This window comes from Muscardinus avellanarius (assembly GCF_963383645.1).
Source record: "Muscardinus avellanarius genome assembly, chromosome: 7".
NCBI classification, from domain to species: Eukaryota; Metazoa; Chordata; class Mammalia; order Rodentia; family Gliridae; genus Muscardinus; species Muscardinus avellanarius.
In genome coordinates, this window is record NC_137793.1 from 80553461 (window position 1) to 80575766 (window position 22306).

Below are 22306 nucleotides of genomic sequence, written 5' to 3' on the forward strand. Positions count from 1 at the left end.
TATAACTAAAATGACAGCCCTATTTTTGCCAACATAGTTTGTCTTCTAATAATTTAATTGAAATCTCTCATCTAGTCCTTACCTCCCCTCCCATGCTGTTTTTCCTCCCTTAACTTGTGGGTTAGTCTGTATATATATATATATATATATATTTCTTTACTGTCATTGTACTGGGGTGGTGTGGGGAGAGAAAAAGAGAATAACACATTTAATTAGTCAATCATATTGAACAGAAATTCAGCATCTTGCTACAAAGATCCCCCAGAAGATTCTGTGTCCACACATACCTTGTTTTTCTAAAACCAGAGCTCATTTGCTCTCATGAGCCCAGCACTGTGCCTCGAGCTCGTGGCCTGTAAGAGTAAAATTAAAAAGTCTGGCTGCCATCAATGACTTGATGGAGTCCCAGAGAGAGTGATTTGAACAGAAGAAATAAAGAATAGGTGACACCAGTGATGGTCATTCCCATCCACACACAATTCATCCAGTATCCCATTTCAAAGGAGCAAATAATCACAGGATAGGTTGTTCGCTGTTGATCATGAAACCAATGTCAAGTCACTGCTCTGTCCCCACAGGGCAACATATTTGAAATCAGAACGGTGAACCCTCCCATTCAAGGTTGCTGTCTTTAGAACCGATTGAAACGTCCATGCCAGAGTGAGACGGGAAGTAGACTTTTAAGTTTGCTTTGAAGGGAAGAAAGACCATGTGGAGGGCCCCACGGGGGAGCTCACTTCCAAGTGATTTACTGAGCCTTATTTTTCTCTTCCTCCTTCCACAGAGATACAGCTTTGGAATAAAGAATTTTGCTTCTTTGGGAAGACTTTGGTTCAAGGATAAAAAGAGAGTCAGAAATGAATAACTCTGCACACATTAGTGGGGAATTTTCCTAGCATTCCAAACTAGTCTATTTCATTGCTTGGACTGGAAAGCAAAATTCATGTATTCATTTCTGTTGTCAGCTGCAGCTCCCTGCCATCTCAAAGATTTTGGGATTTGGAGCATCTTCATAGGATAGGGTAGAGTGGCATAAGTAAGGCAGCAACAACCAATTAGTTCAGGCAGTGCGTTAGACTCATCTGCCCTGGTACCCTGAAATACTTGGGTGGAGGCAGAGATAAAGCAGGGCCAAAAAAAGGATGGGCTCCACAATGTCAAAACGGAAGGCTGCCTCTGAGCTGTATGTACCTTCATCCTTTTTTTATTTTTAAACAGACACCTTACTAGATTCTTACTAGGTTTCTGAAGCTGGCTTCAAACCTGTGTTTCTCCTATCTCAGCCTCTCAAGCACTGCAATTACAGACATGCCCTACTGTGCCCCGTGTCTGGCAGCTGGGTTCCTTTAAGAGAGCACAGAATTGGTTTACTGAGCTTGGTGTCTCCCCTTTTCAACAGCCCCACCAAATTGCAGTCCAACCTCAGAGATTCTTTGCTATGACAGACTCCAGCAAGACTGAGCTCTCCACTGTGTGATGCCTTTGGGAAGGTTTCCAGTTACCGTGCGCTCTGCTCTGCCAAAAAAGAGTAGGATTTGGATCTAATGGGTTTTTTTTTTTTTTTTTTTGGTCACATGTCTGATATTACAGAGGTCAAAGTCTCTGAGTCGTGAAAAAGCCCCTCCCCACAAAATAAGAGCTGACTGGGAGTGGAAGGAGGGAATTCCCCTGTTCCTTGCGGCTGTGAATCAGGCCCCTGTGCTGAAGTGTACATCCCACTGCTGAAACTCAGACTCACAGGTGAGTCAACAATGCCCCACCTGAGCAGTGATGGAGGGCAAAATAATGGGAGCATCGCAGGCCCAAGCCACAGCGGGGACAGCTAAGTCTCAGCAGAGCTCTTTTCTTTTGCAGTGCTGGGGATTAAACCCTGGGGTGCTCTACCATTGAACTATATCCTCAGGGCTTTTTAACATAATTTTTGAGTCAGGATCTTGCCAAATTGTCCAGGTTGGTCTTGACCTTGTGACCTTTCTGCTTCAGCCTTTTAAATAATCTGGGATTGCAGGTTAACATCACCGAGGACTGGTTCAAAGGAGGTCTTTTGAGAATATAGAAGAACTGATTCGTCCAGGGTCCTTTACGGGGCTCACGGGATGTCCGCATCTCCCAGATCAAACTAGGTGAGGTGTGTCTGGAACAAAGAAGACCTCAGGGTAGCCTATTGCCAGGTCTCTTCATGGGAAGAGCCAGGAAGTTCCTCCTGATCTCCAGCTTTCATTGATTCTTCAGTGGACTGATATGGAAGCAGAGCTTTGTTTCATTCACTCTAATAAAAGTGCCTAGAACCACAGGTGATTTTTTTCTAGTAGTTAACAGAGCAGGACCAATCTGAATGTACTATCTGGGGGTGCTGAGAAGGATCCCAGTGTAAAGAGCTATGAGTTCAAGGTCTGGATTTGGTTTTATGGACAATTTTCTTTGTGACTTTGAGCAAATCCCTTGACAATTCTGGGATTTTCAGTTTTCTCATATATAAAAAGGAGGATTTGAGCTTAGATGCCTATAGGGTCAGGTAATGAAAGTAAATCGTGAGCCTAGCATAGTGGAGTTGTCTTGCATGTAATATATGCTTTCCTCTAAAAGGGCTGCTTTTACCTTGGTGGAACCGATGGTCAGGGTGTCCAGGGCATATGACTCTTTAAAAGATATTATCAGTGGGGTGTGGTAGTGCATACCTGTAATCTCAGTACTTAGGAGGCTGAGACAGGAGAAGCACAGGTTAGCAACTTAGTGAGGCCCTCCGCAACTTAGCAAGACCCTGTTTCAAAATTTAAAAAAAAAATATATATATATATATATATATATATATATATATATATATATATATAAAGGGCTTGGGGAGGAGGAGTGTAGGTCGGAGATAGAATGCCCCTGGGTCCAAGCACTAGTTCGGGGAAAAAAAAAAAAGCGTGAACCTGGATGTTTATGTGCAATCTCTTGGCATTTAAAACACTGTGTACCTGGGCATGGTGGTGCACGCTTGTAATCCCTGCACTTGGGAAGCGGAGACAGGAGGATCACACAGATTCGAAGCCAACTGCGCTGGCTTAAGAGACCCTGTTTCCAAAATAAAAATAGGTCTGGGAGTGTAACCTGGAGGTAGAAGGGTTTGTTTCCAGGAACCCCAGTACCACCAAAAAAGAAAAAAAAAAAAAAACACCAAACCCCCCTAAAACAAAACACTGTGTGGACCAAACAAACATCTCTAAGCCACTTTGAGCCCTGGACTAGAGGAGCTAGAAAGACACTTTTAACTTGAATTTTCCTGATTCTAAAATGTGTGTCTTCTAGAGAAGATCCTTAAGGAATCACATTAGATATGGGAATTTCAATTGGTGTAAAAATGAGTGTCTGGGTGTGGGCTCATACTTAAATGCCATTGGGCTTTGAGATCCCCTCAAATGACACTCTGCAGGGGATCAACCCCCTCCCCAATCTGCACACACATCCCAGTGGTGTGCATTTGCTTGTGTCTCAGCAGCCCAGCCCTGGGCCAAATGGAAGATGCTGCTTGTTTAGTCAGCTCATTAGCAGTAAAGAGCAGGCTGAGCTGGTGAACTAGCCCCTCCCGGCGAGGGAAGAGTGGCCACGGGGCAGTGGTTGAGACAGAGGCTGCCTGAGTCAGGCCTCAGGGCCCTGCTGCCTTCCCAGGCCTTTGCTGGCTACATTTCAAAGCTCAGTTGGGCTAGGAACAAGCCCACATTATTACCAATCTGGGGCTCTCCAACTCACTTATATTAACTTACCAGGGCTCCCATAACAAAGAACTATAGACAAGGTGGCTTACACAACAGAAATTCATATTCTCCTTGTCCTTGAGGTTAGAAGTCCAAAATGAAGGGGTTCTCTGAGGGTTGTGGGGGAAGGATCAATTCCAGGCCTCTCTCCTTGACTTGTAGATGGCCAACTTCTCCCTATGTCTCTTTGCATCATGATACCTCTATGCTATTTGATTCTGTCCAAAAAGTTTCCCTTTATACAGAGAGCAGTCATATTGAAATAGGGCATTTTTATTTGATTTCTTCTGCAAAAACCCCGTCTCACATTGTGAGACATTGGAGGTTAGGACATTAACATGTGGATAAAATTCAACACATGACACTATTCTTTCAGTTTCTTTTCTATTATTTTAATTAATTAGCTATTTAATTATTTTTTTTGTAGTACTGGGGATTGAACACAGGGGCACTCTACCTCTGAGCTACACCCTCATTCCTTTTTATTTTGTTTTGTAACAGGGTCTCTCTAGGTTGCTGAGAGTGTTGCAGAGGCTGCCTTTGAACCTGAATTCTTCCAGTCTCAGTCTCCCAAGTACTGGGATTACAGGCATAGGCTACCATACCCAGACCCCTCATTACTTTAAATACCAAGACCTAAGTGCCCTGTCCATACTCCATCTGACCTGTGACATAGCAGTACTTCGAGTGGGGAGTTTGTGTTCTTTTCTGGTATACAGTTCTCAGTGAGCATGTGGATGGGGACGGTGAAGCACCCAGGGTTGAATTTCAAGTAATAACAAAGGATTCCCTCTTATGCTGTGGAGCACTTTTTATAAGGTACTTTTGGTCTTTACAACCAATAACGATCGCAAGTACTTACATGATACTTGATAAATGCCAAATACTTATCAACTTGATAAGTTCCAAACACTTTATATATAGTAATTTATTGAATCCCCACATCATTCCTAGGAGTAGGTACCATTATTAGCCTCATTATGCAGATGAGAAATTAAGGCCCAGGGAGCTTCAGAAACCTTTTCAAGTCTGTAATACCTGATGGAGTTGGGGTTTGAAACCTACTAGTTACTGGCCTTAGAGCCAATGATTTTAATCATTATCCTATGTAGATTAGAAACAGCGGGAATTATTGTTTTCATTGAATAAATGAAGACACTGAAACCATGAGGAGTTGAGTAACTTTTCCTGGATCGCACAGGTAAGAGACAACAGAATTCCAGTCCTGGAAGCCACAGGGATAGGACTTAGTATTCGAGAGACTTCTTCCCATAGCCAGCTCCACGGGTAATAGGGCCTAATCAGAATCTCAAAGCCCTTATTTGTGCTTAACTGTCTTCATACCTCAGGTAATTACGGGGCACGAGGGTGGGAAGGCTTAGGCTCGACTTAGATTTGACCTCCCAGTGGCTTCCAGTTCCCAGGACCACCAGCCCGGAGGCACTAGGGCGAGGCCAGAGTCTGGTACTTTTCTTAGCCCAGGTTAGAAGCGGGGGAGTGGTTTGGGGAAGAAGCAGGGCGGGGGCGGACAGCCCAGGAACGCAGAGTATCATGTTTCTTACAACCCACCAATCCCGAACGCCAGAGGGCGTGGCCACACCTGGAAGGCGTGGCCAGACTGCGGAGCAGGCAGTGGTGCTCTGGGGCGAGGCGCTGACGTGAGCTCGGCGCACCTGGGTTGGGCAGGTAAGGACTGGTGCGCGACTCGGAGAGGAGCCCGCGGTCCCCACTTGCGCGGGGCCCGGCGCCACTGGGCCAAGCCGTCGAGGGGCGCGGTGGCGGCCGGTGATCACAGCTGCAGACTTGCTTCGAAGGGACGTCCGCTTCTGGTAACCAGTTGAGGAAAGGTGAGTACGCCAATTTCTAGAGACCACCCTGAGGGAGTGGAGACACCTCCTTGGGTGGGGAAGGGTCCACGACAGAGTTTGTGTGGGTACGAGAGCTTTCTTTGGGGTTACCCACCGGAGCTGGGTGCCTGTCGCCAGCCTCCAGGTAGCTTGGGGGCGGTCCTAGTTCTGTAGCGCTGGGCCCCTCCCGATCTCACGCGGAATTGGCTCCTTTTCCCTCCTCCCAAAACAGAGTTCGCTTCACTGGGCCCCCATCTACCCCCCTCACCACCTGGTCGCTCTAAGGCGCCCCACCCCACTCCCCTAAGGTTTTAACTAACTTCCTTGGCCTCTGAGCCCTTGTCCCAGAGGAAACTTCCCAGGCCCTCCGGCCCTTGATCCTGGTGAGTATTTGGGGAAATTGGGGATGAGGGAGACCAGGAGTTTTGGCCGGTTTGTTTCCCTTACCTGGGTTTGTTTAGCACAGTCAGGCCTCTCGGCCTGGACTTGGGAGACACCCATAGATTTCCAAGTAGCCAAACTAGGTGTTGGGGAGGTGGCGCCAGGCGTGGCCGCTGGGGGGTGGGGGTGAGGCCCTCTTTGCCTGAAGGGGCTGCAGTCAGGTACAGAGACGGTGGGGGGGGGGGATCTCCTAGGCCTGGCTGGAAAGGAGACCTGGGGTGCCACTCTTTCCAGAAAGTCAGCTTTGTGGCAACGGGTCACCTGGCCCCTGCCCTCTTTTGGTGGATATCAAGAGTGGGAGCCAGCCAGGAAAGGAAGAGAGAGGAGAAGGTGCTTGAACAGGGATTGAAGCTGAGGGTTAGATGCCTGTAAAAAACATGACAGCACCACCACTACCCTGCACACCTTTCTCCACCTCCCCAACTTCAGCCATCAGGTAGGAAAGGTGTGGAGATTATGGCAAGAGCCCAGAACTTACCCCTAAACAGGGCTAATACACTTAATGGAGGGGAGCCTGGAGAACTTAGGGCAGCATTTCAGTTCCCTTCAGGAGGAAGGGAAAAATGGAACTGCCCCTAAGATCTGTTTGCAAGAAATGGCAGGGTGTCTTTCACTCTGAGCGAAACCACTGACAGCCATCTCTTGGCTTTAAGGTAGCAAAAAGTGCCTGCAAACTGGTCTGGGCAGGGGCTGTGAAGGCAGCAGTGGGGGGTGTTTATAGAGGATCTGCCCCCTGGAACCCTGAGTGTGAGTGAGGACAGTTAGTGCCCCAGGGAGGCTGAAAGTCTCCCTGCTCTATCTCTGTAAGGGGAATGGATGGGTGGCATCTTTGTCCTTTGGATGGTTAAATATGTGTTAGAGATATAGGCCTTGAATTAGCTGTTCCAGTAGCTGGAGATACCAGGGCTGATTTCAACTTGGTGAAGGTTGAGTGGCAAGAGTGTTTAAAAAGAGAGCTCTGATTTCAGCAAGCTAGCAGGAGAGAGGCCTTTTCCTCTATGTGTCTGTTCTTGTCTTTGCCCATGAACTTGAAAATGGGCATCCTGCAGTCTCCTCCTCACACACTCATTTGAGCCTCCAGGGGGTCTTTGTTGTTGTTTTTGGTTCTTTTTCTTAGTGTGTAGAGGAAGATAGGAGGGACTTGGATTCAGGGCACAGTGGCAAGATTTGGTACAGCTCACTTTGACTCAGGAGTGTTGTGTCTGGGGTATAGATAATGCATTCAGTTTTTCATGCCTCAGTTAATCCAGCTATAAAATACCACTTTAGGATCCTGAGGATGAAATCAGATACATTAAAAGTATGTGTAAAACTGAAAAGCCCATGCAGCAAGTATAAAGGATTGTTATTATCCTTCACAAGAAATGTTATTGTTCTATGATTAAAATTAGTGTTGAACCTGAGTTCAGTCTCTGCCTTCCACGTACTGGGATTACAGGTTCAGACCACCATACCCAGACCTCTCATTTAAATACCAAAACCTAAGTATCCCGTTCTTGCTCATCTGACCTGTGAGAGTGGGGGAGAGTTTGTGTCCCTCCACTAAAAACATGGTGTTTAACCATAGAACAATACTTAGTGTTTTAAAACTATAAATTGAAATGTGATTGTCAAAATATAAATCATATAAGGCCGGGCGTGGTGGCGCATGCTTGTAATCCCCGCGCTTGGGAGGCAGAGACAGGAGGATCGCGCAGGTTCGAAGCCAGCCGCGCTGGTTTAGGAGACCCTGTTTCCAAAAATAAAATAGGTCTGGGAGTGTAGCCCGGAGATAGACGGGCTTCCAGGAACCCCAGTACCACCAAAAAAAAAAAAAAAAAAAAAAATATATATATATATATATATATATAAATCATATAGAAAAGTATATAGGAGAGTATAAAACTGCCCACAATCCCATCACCAGGCAACCATTACAAATGTCATGTTGCTTTGGTATATTTCTTTCCTTTTTCCATGTCCATGTCTGTGCATTTGAATACATTATGGTATAAAGCGGAGATAGTACTATACATTCAGTGTTGTATGTCACAATATCATATTGTATCTCCCAATATCATATTGTGAACATTTCCCCAAACCCAATAAAAATTCTTCCAACACTCATTATTAATGGCTGCTTGATATTGCAGCCTCTAAATAGAACTTAACCATGCTTCTGTTGGCGTTTTGGTGGTTTGTAAATTTTCCGCTCTGCCTGTTTTAAGAGTCTTAGTTACTGAATAGCAGGTAAGAAAGATCTTGAGTGGCTTTTAGACAGTGAAGATGGTTGGCAACGAAGGAGGCAGGGCACAGAGGAGGGCAGGCTGGGGCTCCTTCTATGGGCTGAGGCGGGGTTGCTCATGCATAGTGCCATCTTGGGAGAACACTGAGAACCCAGGCTCTAGATCCTCGTCACTGATCTCCAGGGGTGGCTGCTCCTCCTTCCCCATCACTAGGTGCAGCTCCTTATCGCGGCCTGGCTGCCTCATCTTTTTTCCTTGATAGCTATGATCAACTACAGTAAGCCCACGATCAGTCAAGAGGTGAATTTCATGCGTCTGATAGACTCTGACATAGGACTTACTAGTATTGCAAGAGAATTATCACAAGCCCCTAACTAGGTCGATTGGTTTGCTGTCTACTTCCCTATTCTCTTTTTCCTTCTCTATCCCCATCCCCCTTCTAGCAGAGCTGGGACCGGGGAGGAGAAGGTAGAACTTGCCCTTGGGAGACTATGCATTCCCTTCTCCATATGAGGTGCACATGTCCTGCATGGTTTAATGGCTTCGCATGCTGCCCTACAAAATACCCTAAGCCAAGGTGAAGAACGGGGCACTTGGACACTGTGTGCCAAGCTCACTGGCCCACTATGAGCTGGGCTCCCAGGGGGAAGGTTTCAGTTGCAGGACTTGGTAATTGGGTCAAAAGGCTCAGGTGAAAGCAGTTCCTACCTTGCTCTTAAAGTGCCAGAGGCTGACTTGGGTTTGGGTTCTTTGCATTTGTTGGAGTCTGGCTGGGGAGAGAAGTGGGACTGGGGGCCATTCCTTGGCTAAGCTTCTGAGTGAGAGCTTTCAACTGGTTTTGGTCCAGAACTAAGATCCAGTAGAGGTGTGAAGGTCACTTACTTTCAGGCTGTTATGGGGCTTTAGCAGTTCCAATGTGGATTTCCTCAAAAAAGGACTCTGATGAAAACACTGAGCTTCAGTGTTAGTACCTAGCACAGCGCTTGGCACACAGTAGCTGGTGAACAAATATTTGTTGAGTGACTGCTATTTTTCTAGGCGTCCGTTTCTCATCTTAAGTAAAAACAAAATAAAAACACCAGAAAGTCCAAACACAACATCCCAGGCAAACCATTCTCCAGTGACTAGTTTTTTCTTCAGGCGCCCAGCCCAGGCAGGCCTTTGTTTTCTGCTGAGTGCCGGCTGCTGTCGGGTGTTATCAACTGTGCCCATGTATTTTTATGTGAATCAATTGCAGACTTTACCCAGGCTGGCGCCGGTAGCCAATCGGTTCACTCCGGCCTCTGTGGGGAGATAAACAGACCTAGACAAGGAGGCTGTCCTCATGACTGTGTCTAGTACACTAAGGTTAGGGACCGTGGGATTTGATTCTTGTGGGCCTTCTGAGGGAAGTTACGGGGACGTGTTCTCAGAACTTTGTCTCCACTGTCTCAAACCTTCTCCCAGAGATCCCCTTTTTCTTGGTCTAGAATCTTCTTTGAGTGGCCAAGAGAAAGAAAAGCCGACCCGGCCTGGCTCTTCAGATCCCCGGGGACAGACGCCCGGACAGACAGACTGCCTGCTCACCCATGTAAGTGAGGACTTTGGAATCCAGGCCCGCCTCTCACTTCCTTCTCTCACCAGATGGTGCCACTTCTTACCGGAGCATTCTCAGTCCCTTTCTGTCATCTCCTTTGAAAAGAGAACGGGCTTAGCTTCTTGCCCATAGGTGTGTTGTTCCCACAACGTTTTTTTATTTTTTCCCTCTCCTGTGGTGAGATTGAAAAGAGCAGTTGACCTTCTCTTCCAAAGCTCTTGGTACTTCAGGAAGGACTGTTCCAGCAGGGATGACATCACCTTTTTATTTTTCTGCTTCAGGATTTAAATAGAAGAAATGTGATCTACTGGCATGATAAGTCTGATTTGGCTAGAGCATGAAGTATAAATGGCTTTGGAATAAGAATCAAAAGAACCTTTTAACCTCTTTTCTTTCCCACCTGGAATGGTTTATTCCCCTATTTAGTTTCTTTGCTGTAATCTAGTGAAACTGTACCTCGAGCATACGGGAACGGGCCTGGGAAGAGGTCCCAGGGACTGGTCTAATTCTCCAGTTCTCTCCATTTCTCCTCCCCGTTCCCCAGATCATGGCCCTCCATCCCCGCAGAGTCCGGCTGAAGCCCTGGCTGGTGGCCCAGGTGGATAGTGGCCTCTACCCTGGGCTTATCTGGCTACACAGAGACTCCAAACGCTTCCAGATTCCATGGAAACATGCCACACGGCATAGCCCCCAACAGGAAGAAGAAAATACCATTTTTAAGGTAAAGGACTTTTGCTCCATCCAACTTGGGTTCCCCCCCTCGGTTTTCTCAAACCTTTCTGAGTTTGTTTGCTTAGTCTGTTTTGGCACAAGGAATATACTACATCCAAAACTCTAATGAGAAGCACGTTTATTGGCACACGCCTCCAATCACAGTGGCTTGGGAGGCTGAGCAGGAGAAGTGTAAGGTTGAGGCCAGCTTGGTCAGTTTTGCAGATCTCAAAATAAACAGGGATGGGATGTAACTTGGTGATAGAGCTACCCCTGAGTTAGGTCCCTAGACTACAACAAATGAATAAACAAAAGAGAAACAGGCTTATGAAGTTTATAAACTTAGCAGGCATAGTAAGTCCCCTTCATGGGGCATGTGTATAATGGTTGAAACCTTTTTTTTTTTTTTTATTGGTTGAAGGTACTCAATTCATGTCCCAGAGGATCTGATGGTTGGCTACACTGTAGAGGTTATAGTGATGTGCTTGGGTCAGTCAGCCATTGTTCTTTCCTCTCCATTTTCTCAGGGATCTTTCCATGAAGAGCAGTGTTTGGCCTGGGCAAGAACTTTTAGACATTTGCAGGCTCCTAACACAGCCTATAAGATGAATTTGGAGACCCCCAGCAAGTTATTCTTTTGATACTAAAATGTTTTGCCCATATTCATAACCTCTGCTTAAAAATTAATGGTGAAGCTGGGCGTGGTGGTGCACGCTTGTAATCCCAGCATTTGGGAGGCTGAGACAGGAGGATTGTGGTTTGCAACCAGCCTCAGCTACTTAGTGAGGCCCTTTGCAATGCAATGAGACCCTATTTCAAATTCAGGAATAAAAAATAGGGCTGGGGGTGTCGCTCAGAGGTAGAATGCTCCTGGGTTTAATCCCCAGTAACACACACACACACACACACACACACACACACACACACACACACAATTAATTATTTAAGTTTAAATTTTATTTCTTTTGTGTGTGTGTCTGTGTGTGTGTGGTACTGGGGATTGAACCCAGGGATAGTCTACCTCTGAGTTATACCCTCATTACTTTTTAGTTTTTATTTTGAAACAGGATCTTTTTGGGTTACTGAAAGTCTCACTAAGTTGCTAAGGCGGGTCTCACACCTACAACCTTCCTGTCTCAGTTTCCCAAGTACTAGGATTGCAAACATGCACCACCATGCCCAGCTCATGTTTTTATTCTCTAAGTACGAAAGCCATCCTAGTGAAGTTTCCCACCTGACTGGGTTATGTCAGGTGTAGAGTGAGGCAGAGAGAAAATGGACCCGAGGGCACATAGGAAGAATATGAATAAGCACTCTTAATTTAGATATAAATAATTTAAAAGTATTAAGGAAAACATCCGTAAATCAGCACCAATTATTGGTGAAGAGGTCCTTTGAGAAGAGGATCCGCCTGCCTAGCTGGCCTCCCTCAGGGCCTTGATGAAACTGGACTTACTACTGAAGTGCTGGCAATGGGGAAGAGGCTGATTCTTGAAAGCCCCACCCACGAGGGTGACCCATATGCCTGCGGCTTGAGTAAAGCTTTGGGGAGGCTGCTCTGTTTTGTTTGTATCCTTGTATATGTTTGCAGAATGCTGAGGGAGGGTCTCAAAGATCAGGAAAAGGTAAAGGTGCTTTCATGGAGCCTAACCTCTGTTGAGCCTTTGGCAAAATCTGCAGGTGAGGCACTTTGTGCAGCAGGTACCTGTGTCTGTAATCTCATATAATCCTCGTGATGACACTGTGAGGGAGGTAGTACCTTTGCATTGTAGATGAAGAAACCAACTCTCAGAGGGGCTCAGTAACTTCTCCAAAATCATACACTCAGTAAATGATGGGTCCGGGATTTGAACTCATGTCTTTCTGTCTAGTCCCTTACAACATTCCTACCATCACACTACCCTTTCTAACCCTGATGGGGAATAGAAATATCTGGCCTCAAATCCTACTGCCATCAATTGCTTGGGAAGTCTTGAGCGAGGCATGGAAATTCTCTGAGCTCCAGTTTCCCCTCTAGTAAATTGGGAATGAAACCAGTGCTGTCTGTCTCACAGAATTATGCAAGAATCAAGTGAAGTCAAGTATGGGAAGGGATTTGTTAAGCACCATAAAAATATAGATTGTCTTTATTTTAGGAAGAGCTATAAGGGCCTACACAATGATAAGACTCTCTCCAAACAAGACTCAGGATTTTTTATTTTATTTTATTTTTATTTTTTATTTTTTGGTGTACTGGGGTTCCTGGAAACTCTTCTACCTTTGGGTTACACTCCCAGACCTATTTTATATTTTATTTGGAAACAGGGTCTCTTAAGCCGGTGAGGTTGGCTTTGAACCTGCGTGATCCTCCTGTCTCCGCCTCCCAAGCGCGGGGATTACAAGTGTGCACCACCATGCCTGGCCAGGATGGGTTTGAACAAGCAATGTTTATGTCACAATGATTGCCACATGGTACTTCATAGGCCCACCTTTCCTAATTCTGAAATTCCAGTTACACAGAGTACAGCTTTCTGCTACATTAACTTGGGTCCTCAGTGTCATCTGAGTGGGCCTCGGGGGATGCTGCATGGTGACCATGAAGCTGGGGCTGTGGTTCTGGGTTAGTCTAGCTGTTCTCCATAGAGGGGGCAGGGCTTTAGGGAAACCACAGAAATTCACAAACTTCTGCCAAAATCTGCACAGCACAAGTCAGCTGGGTGGAACCAGAGTGAACAGGAACACAGAGGACCAAGCAACTAGTAGAGGAAAATGTGGGGCGGCAGCAGCCAAGAAGACCAGGTGATTACCTATACGCCTCTCAGACACTGGGACTCAAATTTGAAATCCCTTAGGGGGTGAGATGGAAAAGAGCATCAGTTAGGGCTTGAAGGCTAAGCCGCCTAGAGCAGCACAATTTGTTAAAGCCCTTCCGTCCATACCACAAAACAAGCAGAGGAACCCAATTCTGAGAAGATTGATTCTGAGTTGGAGGAGGAGAAGGAGGAGGATTTAGATTAGCTCTGAGGAAAATCTTCCTCAGAACTGTGAGGCTCTGCAGGGAATGACTGAGGGAGATCAGAGATCTCAAGGATAGGGCAGAAAAATTCCATTTTAGCTTGAGGAAAAAGTCTGTGGTTAGAACCAGACACAGGGAGTTGGTTTTGGACAAGTGATATACCCTGTCAGCTTGAAAAAGTTAGTGAGTGCTGCTTCTGTTGAGTTGTGTTTTTTTTTAAATGACATTTCCTTTTTCTGCATCAGCAGGTGTTACATTCCTGAATAAAGCGTGGGGACTATGTTAGCAGCCAGGGAGTGTGGGTATCTTGTGAGTGGTAACATGAAGGTCTGTTAGGCCTGGAAGTAGGGCTGGCTTTCTACTTCCTGCTTTATTTCTGGAAACTTGGCCTATGGAATGAGTAACCTGGGTTTTTCTTTTCCTTACTGGAAGAATACCTTGTTCTCTTTGTCCAGGATAGTGGTGGTAGTTCCCATATCTAGAAACTAGAGAAGAGGAGTCAAAGTGGTGTTAGTCCCTGCCACTAGCCACTGTTGTGGCTGACATGAGATTTCCAATGCACTAGGTGTTTTTAAAATAGGGAAAGGTGACAAATATGGGTTTATTAGGACTCGAGGTCTTCAGCCAGGGAAGCAAGTTAACCCTTCACAGTGTAACTTCTGCCTCATAAAGGCACTTGGTTTTTTTATAATTCTTTGTGCATGAGATTGAAAATGGAAGGGAGGGGATCAGGAAGCCAAAGGCTTTGTATCATCTGCCATACTCCTTTACTTATTGGTTGTCTAAGCAACTTATGTCAAAAACAGATAAAGAGAAGAAGAAAGAAAGATTGCCTGAAATCCTGATGTCCAGAGTTACCATGAGCATTTCTTTGCGTATTTGCTCCAGAAATTTCATTATTTCAAACTTTAATTCTAGCACTGTTTGTCTTAACAGGTACTGGTGCTAAGGCTTGAGATAAGGCTCCTCCTTTCAAAGGATTGTGTTTGCACAGAGCTTAATTTCCCTTTGGCCCTTCCTTGCCTGGTCCTAAGGGCAATGTTTCCTGCTGCAATCTCTGTAAATCATGGTTAACATTGTCGGGCACTCACACAGGGATGTGTGTCTGTAGGAAAAGGGGTGAATGCATGTGTTGCAATAGTTCTGGGTTATAGCAGGCACTCACTGTGATTTCCCATTCCTCAGGCATGGGCTGTAGAGACAGGCAAGTATCAAGAAGGGGTAGATGACCCTGACCCAGCTAAATGGAAGGCTCAGCTCCGCTGTGCTCTCAACAAGAGCAGGGAATTCAACCTGATGTATGATGGTACCAAGGAGGTGCCCATGAACCCGGTGAAGATATATCAAGTGTGTGACATCCCTCAGCCTCAGGGCTCGATCATTAACCCAGGTAAGGCCCCACGTGCAGGGAGAAGGTGGGCGATAGGTCAGATTCTGGGTTGGACTCTTAGAAATAGTCAGTTGAAAACAGTCTGAGTTTGCTAAAACAAAGTCTTCCCCTAGGAAAGAACCAGGGGAACAAACGGTGTACACTCCGCAAAATCTTGTTCACTTTGGAAAGGCTTATTACCGAGGATGCTCAAAGCATGAGAAAGCAGAGGGAGTACAGAGTTCTGCTGTCAATGTAGCCTCTCTTGGGACATGGGAGGCCAGGTAGTTTTGAAGGAGGAGGAATTAAAACTTATTTGGGTTCCGAACTTGTCTCTTATTGTTTGACTTCTTACGGGACTTGAATCAAATTGTTGGGCCTGTTCAGCCTCAGTTTCTTCAGCTCTAAAATGTGGGGATTTCAGCTTTCCTGCCTATTTCAAAGGCTATTAAAAGAATCAATTGATAAAAGGTGTAAAAGCTATTATGTTCTTTAGAAATGTTGAGTGAGTGGTTATTTCATTTGTAGAATACTTTTGCTGAGAGAAAAACACTGGATCCTGTTTACTCAATGCTTAATGAATACTCAGAGCCAGATAATTTAGACGAAGAGTTCGGTGAAAGTGAAGCCAGTGTGCTCCCATGAGGGAGGGGTCTGTGCTTCATGTTCTCATACGGGTAAAGTTTTTTTTTTTTTGCGGGTCTGGGGATGGAACCCAGGGGCATTTGACCTCTGAGCTACACCCCTTGCCCTATTTTTTATTCTTTATATTGAAACCAGGTCTCATTGAGTTGCAGAGGGCCTCACTAAGTAGCTGAGGCTGTCCATGAACCGTGATCCTCTGGTCTCAGCCTCCCAAATGCTGGGATTACAAGTGTGCGCCACCACGCCCGGTTAAAAGTTGTTGTTTCTGAGCTCTTAAAAGGAATGCTAGTGTGTAGGAAGCTAATGTGTAGCAATGTTAATATGTAGAGATTAAGGTCTCTGAGAAGGGAGTAGGGTCTGTAGCTTCTGGTAGGAAAAGAGAAGAGAGATTGCATATTAACCCTTAGTTCTCAACCAAAGAATGGTTTCCATTTTTAGCTAGGACATTGAGGGTGCATACTGACCCCGGGAGCCTTTGTGCTGGCAGTCCCCAGCTCAGGTGGTGGATCAGCTGCAGTCATGACAGAGCAAGGGGAACTGCTCACCTGTGGCTTGTGTGTCTTGGTAGGATCCACAGGCTCTGCTCCCTGGGATGAGAAAGATAATGATGTGGATGAAGATGACGAAGAAGATGAGCTTGATCAGTCGCAGCACCATGTTCCTATCCAGGACACCTTCCCCTTCCTGAACATCAATGGTGAGTGGGATACTGGATGGTACAGAGGGATAAGGAGGATCTAAGGGGCTTTGGCCTTGAAACTGTGGACCCCTTGGCCATCACTGTCCTGGGAGCTGTGGTTGTACCTTGTGGCCAGACTGCTGCTGTTGGCAAACAGGAGTCATAGATAAATACACTCTGCCAGCCCAGTTATTCCAGTGCAGTGGAGTGGGTTCTGGGGAAAAAAAAGAACATCTAATTCAAAGATAGAAAAAAGTTAAATCCATTCTTATTCCAATCCCACATACAGCTATATCAGTGGTTATAAATTTGGCCAATTTCTTTTAGGGCAAGCGCAGATATCATTTTATGAATGGTAGGCAAATGCTTTGAATATTTCTCTTGTCCTAAATTTCTTGTCACTTCCCAAACAGGGACTATTCTACTCAGGCTGTATCTTGGGAGACACGGGGTTTCTATAGCTGCTGGTAGTAGGCTTTGATAGGATTTATCTGCAAGGAACTTTTCTTTTGTAGACTTTTGAATTGAGCTTCTCAGGAAAAATGTGTTGAGGGGTTAAGAGGCCACTGTGTGACAGAGCAAGTTCTGAGCGTTCTGCTGCGCCTTCCGAGGGTACGCCGGCACAAGTGGAATTGCTCTTTTGCAGCATCTTCAAGTTTTCTCTGAAATATCCCTAGCCAAATGATTCCCATCAGGCGCAGCAGCTCTCCACGGCCTTTTTAAGTACCATCTGAATGGCATGGGTCAAATGAGATATAACTAGTGCCATCTGGAAAACCTACTATGTCAAGATGCTTTCTTTAGGATTTCGGGGTCCCTACCTTTGACAGCCAGGAATAGCACTTATTGTCTGTCCACTGGTCCCTCGTTTGCTTATCCTGACATTTAGATATTGGCACCCAAATGATGGGTACAGGAAAATTTTATGGAAAGCTTCTAGGTCAGTATTGCCACATGCTACATTCCCACTTAGTGAAATTTTAAGAGTTGGACATGTGGAAATGTGGGATCCTTTCCCGTATTCTTGGCAGATTCATTCTGTTATTCTCATCCCGTAAAAGGATGTAATCTATTCCAAGATCCCGATTTGCTATTTCTGTTCATATTTTATTAAAGCTAATGTTGTGTGTCATTATGTTTTGGACTGCCTTATATTCCTTTGGGAGAAATTGTGGGATATATATTAAAAAAGAGCCAGATGCAGTGGTGAATGCTTATAATCCCAGTACTTGGGAGGCTGAGACAGGAGAATAGCAGATTCGAGGCCAGCCTCAGCAACTTTACAATACCCTCAGCAACCTAGTGAGACCCTCTTTCACGATAAGTAAATAAAATAAAACGAGACTGGGGGTATAGCTTGGAGGTAGAATGCCTCTGGTTTTAACCTCCAGAACCCTCTCCACCCCCGCAAAAAGGAAAAAAAAAAAAAAGGCTAAAAAGCAAAACAAAACAAAACAAAAAGTAAAATGGGTACATAGATTTAATCAGACTTGACACAGAGGATCAAAGAAATTTAGCCTTTGTAATTTCAGAGCTGTTGGGACAGAGGGAGAAGAATTATTGATGAATAGATGACTAAGAAATGAGGCTAAAAGGAGAAATTTATAGGCTTTGGATCAAATCAACTTTTATAGTAGCAGGGGAATAAGACTAGAGTTAACTGGTACCTCTGAATGAATTGCACCTTCACATGGCTTAAAATTCATAATGGTCCAAGAAGGGGATGGGTTGAAAAGTTTTTCTTCCGTCCTCTCCCTGAAGCTCCCAGTTCTTTCCCTAGAGGAGACAGATCTTTCTAGGTTCTTAAGTATCCTTCCAGACATTTTATGCATGTAAAAGTATTTGTTTTAATAGAACTTCTGTACATGAATACTTACTAGAAGCTATTAAAAGCTATTAATTCAGTCTTTATGGAAGACAACCAGCTTCTGTTTAATTACTGGGGCCAAATTTTGTAGCAGAGAATTTCACACTTGTACCCTTTCTAATTTAACTCCTCAAGAAAACTCATGACTCTATGTTAATATTTAGCAAATAAAAGTTTTCAGAATTACGAGTTTATGGGAGAAATAAGATGCTTCGGAAGCAGAAGCTGGGGAATCTTCTTGAGTCAGGGAATTATAGGTCTCAGAGATCTCATTAGGTTGTGGCTTAGTGTCTGGTTCTTGCCTATGGACTTCGTGAGTTCTTAGAGCCTCAGAGCAAGTGATGTGCCTGCGTGGCGGCTCTGCCTGCTCATCCACACCTTTATGTTCTAGGTTCTCCCATGGCCCCGGCCAGCGTGGGCAACTGCAGTGTAGGCAACTGCAGTGTGGGCAACTGCAGCCCTGAAGCGGTATGGCCCAAAACAGAACCTGTGGAGATGGAAGTGCCCCAGGCACCTATCCAGCCCTTCTATAGCTCTCCAGAGCTGTGGATCAGCTCTCTCCCAAGTAAGTGAACCATTACCTCTCTGCTGGATCTTCTTCTCTTATTACAGTTTCTTTCCTATTGTGCCTTCTGCCTCCATTTCTATGCTACCTAGAGAGTAGGTCTGCCCGCCCCACAGGCACCATCTGTGTCTTCTTCCTGGCTACTGAGTGAGTCACCAGGAAAGTAAAGAAAGATTGATCCATGCCTGTGTGCCCATGGGGACACTCTGATTGGCTAGAGCTCCAGATTATTCACCTCCTAGGTGAGTAGGAGGTTTGAGTTTGCTAGTTTGACTTGAGGATTATGACAAGACCAAATGTCGGATAGGGAAGTTAGTGGCCATGGATCTGGTCACGTAGACTCTCTTTCTGAATTTGGTACAATTAAGAGTCAATGCCATTGCCTTGGTTTCCCTTTCACATTCTACTTAGAAGAGGTGCAAAAGCTAAAACTTTGTCTAAGAGGCTAAGTAGCTTTTGTAAGGCCTGTTGGGTTAAATGGAGACCCGCTGAGTAAAAAACTTTACTTTGTGATGAATTATCCTTTTATGGTCTATCGTTAGATCCATAATGTACTCACATGTGTGATTTTCAGAAAGATAGCTTAGTATTTCTTTTTATTCCTCTAGCTTCTTTAAACAATGAGTAAAAATTAGACAACATGAGATACCAGCACCAAAATTCTAGTCTTTGGGGTGTGGTAATTGAACAGGGATAATGTAGATAGGCCCTAAAACCTTTGCTTAAGTGCAAGTGTGTGGGGATTTCGGGGATATGTTGATGTCTTCCTTTATTGCAGGAAGGATAACTGTGGCAGTGGCCTTCCTGAGTGCCTTCTTGAAAGGTGGCTTGATCTTGATGGACTTGTATGAGTCTTAGGGATGGACAGGCAGTGGCGCAGCACTTTTACTGTCGTATCTCACCTTGCAGTGACTGACCTGGACATCAAATTTCAGTACCGTGGGAAGGAGTATGGGCAGACCATGACCGTGAGCAACCCCCAGGGCTGCCGGCTCTTCTATGGAGATCTGGGTCCCATGCCTGACCAGGAGGAGCTGTTTGGTCCCGTCAGCCTGGAGCAGGTCAAATTCCCAGGTCCAGAGCATATCACCAATGAGAAGCAGAAGCTGTTCACCAGCAAGCTCCTGGACGTCATGGACAGAGGACTGATCCTGGAGGTCAGCGGTCATGCCATTTATGCCATCAGGCTGTGCCAGTGCAAGGTGTACTGGTCTGGGCCATGTGCCCCATCACTTGTTGCCCCCAACCTGATTGAGAGACAAAAGAAGGTCAAGCTATTTTGTCTGGAAACATTCCTGAGTGGTGAGTCTTTTTTTTTTTCCCCCAGAAGGTTGATGGTGGCAGTTGCTCTTTGGAAGTTTATCTTCCTCTATCCTTCCCTTTCTCCTCCATCCTTTCTTGGCCCAGCAAAGATCACAACCAAAAGATTTTTTTCTGAAAGAAGTCAAATGATAAAAACAAAAAAAACAAAAAAACTAGGTTCTAGAAAATAAAAGCAACCTCAGCAATGGAGAGTTGGACTCCAAGGCCGTATACATGGAAGTTAATTGTAGACTGATTATGGTTCCCTCAGCGGCCGAAGAGGGAAGCAGTTTTGTCATTAACCCCCAAATGTTTATCGGCTTATATTAACTTTGAAAGGTGATTCTTTTCATTATATTCAGTAAAAAATATACTCTTTTCTTTTGAGAAATATTTGAGTGGTAAATTTAAACAGACAGCTTTAGGGAGAGTATGGAGATGTGAATTTTACAATGGGACGTGAATTCCAAGTCTAGATCAATGATGTGTACTAGAACCCTCAGAAGTAATGAAACATTCTATATTAGTGCTGTGCAATATGGTAGCCACTAGTCACATGTGGCCATTGAGCATGTAAATGTGACTAATGCGGTTAAGGAACTATTTTATTTTAATTTAATTTAAAATTAACAGCCATATGTCACTAGGGGCTATAGTGAGCAGCATGAAATACGGTAGTTACCGAATGGATATGTACTGGACCAATGTACCGACCTTTTTCTTCTGCAGATCTCATTGCCCACCAAAAAGGACAGATAGAGAAGCAGCCACCATTTGAGATCTACTTATGCTTTGGGGAGGAATGGCCGGATGGGAAACCCCTGGAAAGGAAACTCATCTTGGTACAGGTAAGGAGATAAGGATATGTCAACAACTCTTCTTTTTGCCAGGTCAAGTCTCAATCGGGCACTCATCAACCTACGTGTATTTTCCTTTTTGTGTGTGTGTGTGGTACTAGGGATGGAACCCAGGGGCTTTTCTACCTCTGGGCTATACTCCCAGACCTATTTTATACTTTATTTGGAAACAGAGTCTCACTAAGTTGCTGAGAGCCTCACTAAGTATCTGAGGCTGGCTGCGAACCTGTGCGATCCTCCTGTCTCAGCCACCCAAGCGCTGGGATAACAAGCGCGCACCACCACACCCAGCAACCTGCGTGTATTTTAATCCCATCAAATGGAAACACAGACTTAGGTGTTGTATAGTAGAACCAAGCTGGAGAATGTGAGGTTCTTAAAATGGGCAGTTGATTTGGTGGACCTTATCTTTCATTCTCTTACTGACATTAGAGTCTTGCTGAAACCTTATATGACTCTTGCCAGCTTTTCTTACAAAATCCTTTTGAGTTGTTTTTATGAATGTAATCTTATTCAAGGAATGGCAAAAGGCCACTTGGGGTTGGGCTCAGGGGTTGTACAAAACAAATGACATTTGGTCTTGCTAAGTAAGCAGTCATAATTTAAGCATGTGGTGTGATGCTACATCTAGATTCTCTACCTTCAGTTGAGCCAACTTCTAGAATGAATCTTTGCAGAATGGTCTGGAGAGATGAGGTGTGTCCTACATCTAGACATGGGAGCGGGGCTGGGGCTTCTCCTGGGCCTGCTTGGTTTTTCCTCCTTCTTGGGTCCTTCTTGCTATTAAAAAGAACTTTTCCTCAGCACATATGTGTTTTCTCTGTCGCAAACAGGTCATTCCAGTGGTGGCGCGGATGATCTATGAGATGTTTTCTGGTGATTTCACACGATCCTTTGACAGTGGCAGTGTCCGCCTGCAGATCTCCACTCCGGACATCAAAGATAACATTGTTGCTCAGCTGAAGCAGCTGTATCGAATCCTTCAAACCCAGGAAAGCTGGCAGCCTATGCAGCCCACCCCTAGCATGCAACTGCCCCCTGCCCTACCTGCCCAGTGATCAGGAATGTCATTCTCTCTTTCTGTCTCTCTCTCTTTTTTTACAATATTGTACATATGAATTTTTTAAATATTCAGATTTAACCAGCTTTATATCTATCTCCTAACAATGTTAGAAACCTATGACTCTCCAAATGTGCCTCGCTTTTAAAGTTGATTTAATTTATGGAAAAATCACTCTTCAGAATTTCCTTTTCTTTTTTAAACTTTTCAATGTTAGTGTGATATAGGAGAAGAATATTTGGTCTGGGGTTTGGACACCAGGGTTCTAGCTGCAGCTTGCTTCTCACGTGACCTTGAACAAGTCGTTTGAAATCTGGGCTTCAATTGTCTCACTTGTAAATAAATTAGATTTGGAATGATGCCCGAAATTGCGTTCAGCTTTAAAATCCTGACTCAGTTGACTTCATTCTACTTTTACAAGGAAAAA

At 45.0% G+C, this 22306-nt stretch overlaps 1 protein-coding gene across 1 annotated transcript; it reads left to right on the plus strand.

Moving 5' to 3' along the window:
* Nucleotides 1-9349: 9349 nt before the first annotated feature.
* On the plus strand, nt 9350-21877 carry IRF6 (interferon regulatory factor 6; the record flags this gene model as incomplete). The annotated part of the gene is made up of 8 exons (XM_080698504.1): nt 9350-9373; nt 10374-10550; nt 14721-14925; nt 16118-16246; nt 18487-18660; nt 19570-19962; nt 20692-20810; nt 21653-21877. The coding sequence occupies exons 2-8, from the start codon at nt 10377-10379 to the stop codon at nt 21875-21877; spliced, it is 1419 nt and encodes a 472-aa protein (XP_080554630.1). The 5' UTR covers nt 9350-9373; nt 10374-10376.
* Nucleotides 21878-22306: the final 429 nt, after the last annotated feature.